Source organism: Cornus florida, unplaced genomic scaffold (genome assembly GCF_030987335.1).
Source record: "Cornus florida cultivar Cherokee Brave unplaced genomic scaffold, ASM3098733v1 CherokeeBrave_3.0.0_Hap2_Chr11, whole genome shotgun sequence".
In the NCBI taxonomy this organism is placed as follows: Eukaryota; Viridiplantae; Streptophyta; class Magnoliopsida; order Cornales; family Cornaceae; genus Cornus; species Cornus florida.
This window is the reverse complement of record NW_026775581.1, coordinates 110,616,756-110,625,055: the sequence shown is the minus strand read 5'-3', so window position 1 is coordinate 110,625,055 and position 8,300 is coordinate 110,616,756. Positions and strand designations below refer to the sequence as shown.

The following is an 8,300-nucleotide window of genomic DNA, read 5'->3' as shown; positions in this document are numbered from 1 at the left end:
ATATCAGGACTACCATTTTTAAATTAAGGGTATTACATTGTGGATTGGAGGTGGAGGTGGCGGTAGCGGTGGTTGGGCGAGCTCGGAACGACGATTGACGATTGCGATGTACGACGGCGATTACATAAACGGCAAGCCGTTAGTCAAACACCCCCTCACCTAATTTTTTCATTTTGACGGAGAATTGAGAGGAAATAAGTTAGAGGAGGGAGGGGATCGATAGGGGAAGAAGTTGGTGGTGGAGGAGAGAGGGGATCGGTGGGGAAAGAAGTTGGTGATAGAGGAGAGAGACGCAGCCCAAGGTATGTTGAATGTGGAAGTTTTGTTGTGCCTTCTTGGCTTTCAATTTGGGGTTTAGATTTGGGGCGCGGTGGTTGTTGTCACAGCGACGTCTCCAACTGTGGTGGCGATGGCATGGGTGTGTTGGTGGTTGTGGGATAAAGATTATGATAGTGGTTGAAGGGGTGGGTGAGAGAGACCCATGGAGGAATGGGTATCTGGTCTGGGATTGAAAGGGTGGGATGAGGATTGTGGTGGTCGTATCCTCGCCGTCGTTAAGCTGTAGATTAGGCTCTGGCAACTAACAGCAGTGGAATGGAGGGCGAGAATCAAGGGTTGGATGACGAAATCGGTGTCGAAGGAAGAGAGACCGCATAGAGAAGAATAGTAGGTTGGATCGGAGGAGTCAGAGACCATTTCAAACTTGTCGAGCGCGGATTTGCCGGCAGTGACGAGGTGGAGTGATTTATCTAGGTTATGTTCTCAACGATCTTGTCGAGCGATGGCCCCAGTAACCGGCCACAACGAGACGTGCCGCCTAGGGTTTGCGAAGCTGATATCTTCTTTCAAAGCAATATATTTTTATACATATATATATATGTGTGTGTGTGTGTGTGTGTGTGTGTGTGAGTTTAAAGAATCATAAAATACAGATGAAAGAGATGAAACTCAAAATTATAGAGGGGCCTTTATGTCATTTAAGATTAAAGATATTTTGTATTAAAAATTTAAAAGTAAAATGGTCAATTCGCATGTGTTTGAGGCCAAAAGTTAATTGAGGTGTAAGTAAAAATTAAAACCAAAATTTTCGTCTAGCTGCAAAATGGCCTAACCTCGGGGGTGTCTATGTAATTTGCCCTAAAAATTGTACACAAATAGATCGTTTAGCCATTATTATTTTGATCTTCTCTAAAAATGTGAAATTTCTTTCATACCCTTATCCATTTTAATAATAGTTTAATAAAAAAAATTTGTCAAACACCCCACCCCCCCTTTTTTTTTTTTCAAAAACAACAAAAAAAAAAAAAAAACCCGGTAAAAAGACATCTAATCAAATGTCATTAGCGAAAAAATTATTTTTGTAAAATTTAATAATATAAAATTGGTAGACAATTGATTCTTTGGTATTTTTGTCATTTCATGTAAAAATATAAAATTATTGAGATTTTTAACACGAGAAAATGACAACTTAATGATTTTTTGAATTTCAACTTAAGGATTTTATGAATTTTCATTTTCCCAAGGAGGTATAGTTTCGCGCAATCTGTCAATCTTTTCTATTCTCTTGGAGCAGAAATTTTTTTCACAAAACTAAACCAAACGGGCACTTTTCTGACCCTACAAAAGGGAAGTACTTCGCCGAAATATTAGACGAATATACACAGAAAATGCAGCACTGAGTTTGAACTTCCCATCCGCCAAAATCCTTAAGTTCTGATAAATTTAACGGTGAATAAGTGCAGAAAATGGCTGGTACCCAAGAATTCGTATAGAAATTCCTGGATAAATATCAAACCTATGTCATCGAGAACTTGGGATAAGGCTTTAGGAAGGTCAGAATAAAAGTGTAGTAATAGCCAGAGCTCTACAGTGATGACCCTAAGATTTCTTCTCCTATTTGAAGCCACAAGTGTTCTAGTTGCCGAAAGTGAATACCAGTTGAGGTTTGGTCTGTTCATTTTTCTATCCGGTAGTCATCTTTATAAAGTTTGAATTTCCTGTTTTGTACATTCTTTAATGAGATTTTATGTGGCTACTTAACATATTTTAAAATATCAAATTATTCTTATTGTATTCAAGTATCCTAAGTTCTTCGACATTTGGAGAGCAATTCTGAGTTTTCTCCCTCCACGAAGATGGAAGTACAAAGACAATGCTTGGAAAGACTCAAAGGAACATCTCCGAAAAAAAAATATATTCTCAAGCTGTGAGGAATGTATGATGCAAAATGGTTATAAAGGTTACCACACGACAAGAGGAAGCCACCAAATTAGCAGTGCCACAGAATCATCTTCAACTTGAATCTGACAGTGTCTCGCCATCGTGGAGAAAACAATAACTAGGATAGAAGCAATGTTCCAAGGTAATGACACTGGCCAGTCTTGATGAGCTCTGCTGCAATCCTCCTCTAGGACGAGTTTGGGGATGTTGAGGGGAACATCGATCAATATTGCAGACTTCTATTGTTGCCATTACCCCACTCTTCTCCACTAATCCATGCCTTCCTAATTTAAGTACTACTGGCCCCTGAATTGCTGCTGGTGTTTCTAACCACAAGTCCAACGGATGCATTTCTGAGAGTTGGGGAAGAACACGCCATTCACAGTAAATATTTAAATCCTCCAGGAGAATGCATGCAGCTGCAACCACAATAACAAGGTCCTTACTGCTACTCTCTATCTCAAACCATATCTTCCATCACCAACCAGAAGAACAACACATGAATCCTCCAATTACGTCATATTTAGTATACCCATGAAAAATCACAAAAAGATATGGCAGCACCTGCAAAAATTTAGGGCAGGTAACATTTTCTAATGGCAAAGCATTGAAGTTCTAACAATGTTGCCTACCCCAAAAAGAAAAAACAAACGAAAAGATAGTCCTGATAAAGTTGCAATAAAAACAAGTGAAACCAACATTACTACATGGTCTCATGCCACATATGCATTCTGTTAAAATGACTAAGGCATGCATAAAACCCAATTCAAATTCAAGCAGCTCTCTTTAGCATTGAATCAGTGCTTCAGAAAATATTGAGTGATCAAAGACATGACTACCAAGGGGCCATCAAGATCCCAGTTTCTGGAATATACTAGTACCAGAACTTTTAACTTGTTCCCTGCTTCATGTACATACTTTTTTCTTGTCCAGATGTATTATGGACATTCAAAGAGAAGCTGAACAAAACTGCAGACTGCCAAGCAAATTCCAACAACTTACCCAAAAAAGAAAAGAAAAGGGAACTCCAACAATAAGTAGATTTTAGGGTTACATGCTTTACCAGGTTATTGCCCAAACGGGATCTGAATTCCAAAACCAGTTCTCTAGTTTGATAACAAAGTGCATAGTGAAAAGGAAAGAGGAGGAGGAGGAAGGGGAGTGATACTCTCATATCTACTGACGGAAGTGAAGCCAGCTTACATCAAGGACCATGCCTCAGTTTCATCACTACTAAAAGCAATCTAACTATACTCTAATAACATGTGGTTTGCCTTAGCAATACTGGAGTGAAAATTTAATATCCATGGTATGTAAAAAATAAAAATAAAAAAATAGGATAAGGCTTTGAGTTAAGCCAAGTTTGTTTATGTATTATGACAATGATATCTTCTAGTTCTCAAGTCTGACTATGAAGTTAATAGATTGATATTTTGAACAAATTTATAGTGTTATTTCTTATATAACTATACCTTTTTGTCAATTAGAATTGTTATTGCTTTAATTATTTCTTATATTATTAATTGTTGTTTGGTATATATTATATATTACCATAATAAAATTATGTGATCAACCCTAATCAAGAAGTGCTACATCTTTAATATATGATTCATAATGAATGCATGATTGGAATAATGGCCACAAATGCAACATTAGCATCATCAAGTTATCATTATAAACTTAAAATCCAAAACACCACATCAAGACTCAGCACTAGATGGTCGTGAATATATCAAAGAAATTCTTAATAATTACGAAAAAAAAAAAAAAGAAATTCGTAATAGTCACGTTCGGTGTTGGTGAGAAAACCATCAGAAATAAACAAGTTTATCTAAAATTAGTAAATTCTTGGATGGCAAAGAGCTATTATATCCGACTGAAGGCATTGTGTTGGGGAGCAGTTAGCAGTATTTCTTTTAACAATAGGTCCAAGAGCTTAATTGTGCACTAATAAAAAATAAAAGGGCAAATTACAGATAGCACCCACGAGATTTTCATCTCGTGCACCTAGATAGAAAAGTATGCACCATACATTGGTCAACCACCCTTGTGGTTTCATTGACCTAACACATCACCACCATTCTTGAGTGATGCATCAAATCAGTGTATGGTAACTATATTTTTGGACAAAAATTACCTTGCTATTGTGAGAAGACCAAATTGTCCATTAATTGAATTGAAATTACATCATTCCAAAAGGACAAAAGTGCCCTTCTGCTAATGGATCACAATGGATTACGTGACTCATTTTTCAAAGTTAATTATTATTTCTTTTAGTAGCAGTTAGGGCTCTCTCACTATGTTATTATTTCTTTTTCAAAGTACCCTTTTATATTGAATTTTTCACGAGCATTATTAAAAAAAATTTGCATTAGCAAAACCCTATATAGCATGTTAAAACACAAATTTAACATCAGATATTACATTTCAATTGTAATTAAAAAATATATAAAGTAACCCAACTCGGATCTGAACAAAAAACAAAAATTATATATTTACAATCATGACAAATAGAAAAAACACAATTTTTTTTTTATAAAAAAAAAAAAAAAAAAAAAAAAAAAACCAATATTATCTCCATAAAACAGTGATTAAAAAAAATTTTAAAAAACACAAACTACAAGTATGATGACAATTGGTACAAAAAGAAAAAAAACCTAAAATAGTGATTTATAAACAGTAAACAAAACATTCAAGATATAAATCCCTTCAAATATTAGATGTAAACCCTAAAATGATCAATCGAAATGTGACAAAAAACAAATAAACATGATCTATGTAAACACGATTTATTGAAACCTGAAATGACAAATAAACCATAAAAAATGAGGCGAATATAAGAGGAGGGGTAAAACAGTAAGTTACACTCACCCACTCCCTTCCAGAATTTTCTTTTAAACAATGGTTATGTGCATTAAGGTCATATAGGTAAATTTACCTTCATCTCCAAAGGTCAACTAGTCAATTTGGACTTTTTTGTTAATCTGCGCATACTTCTATCTAGGCTAGGCGCACGAGATGAAAATCTCGTGGGTGCTATTGTAATTTGCCCAAAATAAAAATGAATTTTTTTTCCCGGGAGAGATCAGAGAGTGAAAGTTGAGAACTTATATCATCAACAAAAGCTAATATATTTGAATCAGTTAATGATTCAATTGACACAAAATATTTCCAGTCTAAAGTACTCTAAACCAGTTCAGAATAATATTTGTACTCAGTGAGCAAACTAGCTGGACTTATTCTTAATCATACTGATTGAATTTCCCAAATTGCCAAAGAGGCCTTTAATCTATTAGAGAACCTAAACCAACTCATGACAAATTTGAAAATGATGTCTCAATTCATTCTTTCAACAAAAATATTAACACGTGAGAAGGCTGCATACCTCAAAAGGGATGAGCTACCCGTTGATCAAAACATGTAAAGCTTGTAAGAGCAATACAACATGTAAACTTGGGACGAAAAATACTGTAACTTGCATGCTATGAGAATATTCCTCAAGCAATTGCTCCATAAACACTGAAGATATCATTGTAAAGTCACCACTAAACAAATGGTTCCATGAAATACTTAATGTTCTTCACATCTTCTTTGGACTCTGGATATTTTTTCGGTTTGAAAAGCTTCCACAGTCCAACTGGATGCTGGTTTCTAACTTCAACATCTCCTGCAAACCTCCCAAACATTTTTTCACACTCCGGATATGGCTTAACATAAAGATTGTAAAACCTCAACCTACTAGACTTAATTAAAGTCTTCAATCCCACCTCATCACCAAGCCCGCCTTTTGAACTCAAATACTCAATCACATTATATCGAGGAACAATCTGTTTCTCAAAATTTACCCCTAGATACTCCGGAATGTCAACCAGCCAAAGGACATTAAATTTCATCCTATTTACCAGAAACTCAATCTTCTGATCAATATCTTCTATCTTATATAAAATTGCCCTCGGCTCTTTCCACAACACCTTAAATGCATCTCTATATATCAACCCGTGACGGCATAAGCAATCAATACGCAATTTAACTTCAAATCCAGCCCTAAAAGCTCCCTCGCTGAAAATTCTCTCTTTAATGGGTACCCGGCATTTCAAAGTCCTCAGCATTTGCAGACATCGAGAAAACTCCCCTAATTCCAATCCTAGAACTCTTGGGTCTCTAATAATCTCTTTCCTAACCACATCATTGCTAAAACCCAAATCCTTAAATTCACCAAACAAGGCCTTCAGCTTATTTTCCACCCCAAATCTCAGAATACCTGGAAACGAGTTGAATGTTCGATCAATTTGGCTCTTATTCATACCAAATCCCACTAAAAACTCAATTTTATCACAAACTTGATTTTCACCCATCATAATTACCATTGGAAACTCCTCTAATATCCTAATCACTGTACCATCACTAAACCCTACACCTTTCAAACGCTGTACACACCTAAAAAGATCATCTGGGCCTAAATCAAACTTTCTAGAAACTTCAAGAACATTCCGGATCATCAGTGAAGTAACAATAGAAACCCCCATTTCTGAAACACCCACTTCCCATTTCTTGATAAATTCAAGTTCTAGCACCCGTGGACAATTGATCACCATTGAAACAAGAAATTCCTGGGACAATTTCAAGGACAGTAGAATTTTAAGAGAGTTTTGAATCTCTGACGGATTGAATCTCAGAAAAAATCGATTCTTCGTGAGAAAATCATGGAGTTGCGATGGCGGGAAACCGTACCTTTGGAAGATATTCGCGAGGGAAATCAGTTTCCTGTATTCAGATTGTTGTGAGAAATCTGGGGAAATAGTAACTGGTGAGCTAGAGTTCGACGAAAAAGATCGGATTCTGGGGCCTGAGGAAATGGGGATCGGATTGGAGGTTGATGTGATGAAGCGGTGGAAAGTGGGTCTGGTTAGAGTCCGAATCGCCATTGGTCATGTGTGTTTTAGGTGTTGGGCTGCCTGCGACGATTTTACTTGAAAGTTTAGGCTTTGTCTGCTTAGGAGAGAAAACAAAAAGAAATGAAAATATTAGTTATGAAAAAAAATAATAATAATAATAAATTTGGATAAATTGGAGAGAAAAAAATAGAAATAATGATAATTTTTTTTTATACGATAGAGGAGAGAAAAAATGAGAAATGAAAAGAGTGAAATTATTATCAAGTTCTTCTAAATAGGTGAGATATGAGTTAATAAAGCAATTTTGAAATTTTTTCATATCTCTTCATTTTTTTTGTGAGATAGCTCCTCCTTTCACTGTCATTTCTTTTCTTTTTTTTTCTCACTTGAATTTGCAAGTCATAATTCAAGATTTCTCAATGGAACAGGCTAAATCAATATATATCAACCAAAATTAACTGTTGTTTAATTTAATTTCAGTTAATTAACAATGTTTCTTTAGACAATTGACTGATTAAAGCATTGAAAATCCTATTTGAGTAATTAATAAAAAAAATTACCAATTTATTTATGAACAATTCACCACTCAGTACCCTATCCCTATCTCTTCTTTTGACCAATTCACTAATCCTATTTGAGAATCTACTAGTGGAAGCAGAGTGTGAGGTAGTTCATGGCAAGCCCTTCCAACACTATGGAATTCACTCAAAAGCATGCTTTTTGTAAGTATTTTAATTTTCAATAAGAAACTTTAGAGCTTTACCCTATATTAAGTACTTTTGCTTGTCAAAGTTCTTGTTATGATTTATTTTTTAGTTCTGAAAAGATTTCCATCCTCAAAAAGCTTGGCATGTTGATAAAAATTGTTTCAGATTCAATCGCTGCATATTTCTGATCCAATTCAATCAAATTCAGATTCTTTTTTTTTTTTTTTTTTTTTTTTTTTTCATGCCCATATTCAAATTTTCATGTAGACATAATTGACCGAAAAAGAAAAAAAAAACAGAAATAGAAGTTATAGAAATAAAAAATATATATTTGTTTTGCTGAAATAAAATGTATCAAGTTCAGAGTTGAGATCGAGAATAGAGATGGAGGCGATTGAGGAGTCTGAAATGATTGGGTCAAGGCCGGCTCTGGACTTATTTGGCTTGGGCCTTTATTTTAGTATGGTGACTAAGTTGA

At 35.2% G+C, this 8,300-nt stretch overlaps 1 protein-coding gene across 3 annotated transcripts; it reads right to left on the bottom strand.

Annotated features, from left to right (window-relative positions):
• Positions 1-2,177: 2,177 nt before the first annotated feature.
• LOC132284163 (transcription termination factor MTERF15, mitochondrial) lies at positions 2,178-7,222 on the bottom strand. Of its 3 annotated transcripts, none has more exons than XM_059786238.1 (2): positions 5,606-7,222; positions 2,178-2,848 (listed from the first exon to the last, which is right to left on the bottom strand). In XM_059786238.1, the coding sequence occupies exon 1, from the start codon at positions 7,143-7,145 to the stop codon at positions 5,766-5,768; it is 1,380 nt and encodes a 459-aa protein (XP_059642221.1). In that variant the 5' UTR covers positions 7,146-7,222; the 3' UTR covers positions 2,178-2,848; positions 5,606-5,765. The 3 variants fall into 3 exon arrangements, with proteins under 3 accessions (XP_059642221.1, XP_059642220.1, XP_059642222.1); XM_059786237.1 differs by having other exon boundaries at positions 2,178-2,784; XM_059786239.1 differs by having other exon boundaries at positions 2,178-2,639.
• Positions 7,223-8,300: the final 1,078 nt, after the last annotated feature.

What these genes read in the sequence shown, in the direction of transcription:
- LOC132284163 (XM_059786238.1), bottom strand. Translation starts at nt 7,145, where the DNA reads ATGGCGATTCGGACTCTAACCAGACCCACTTTCCACCGCTTCATCACA.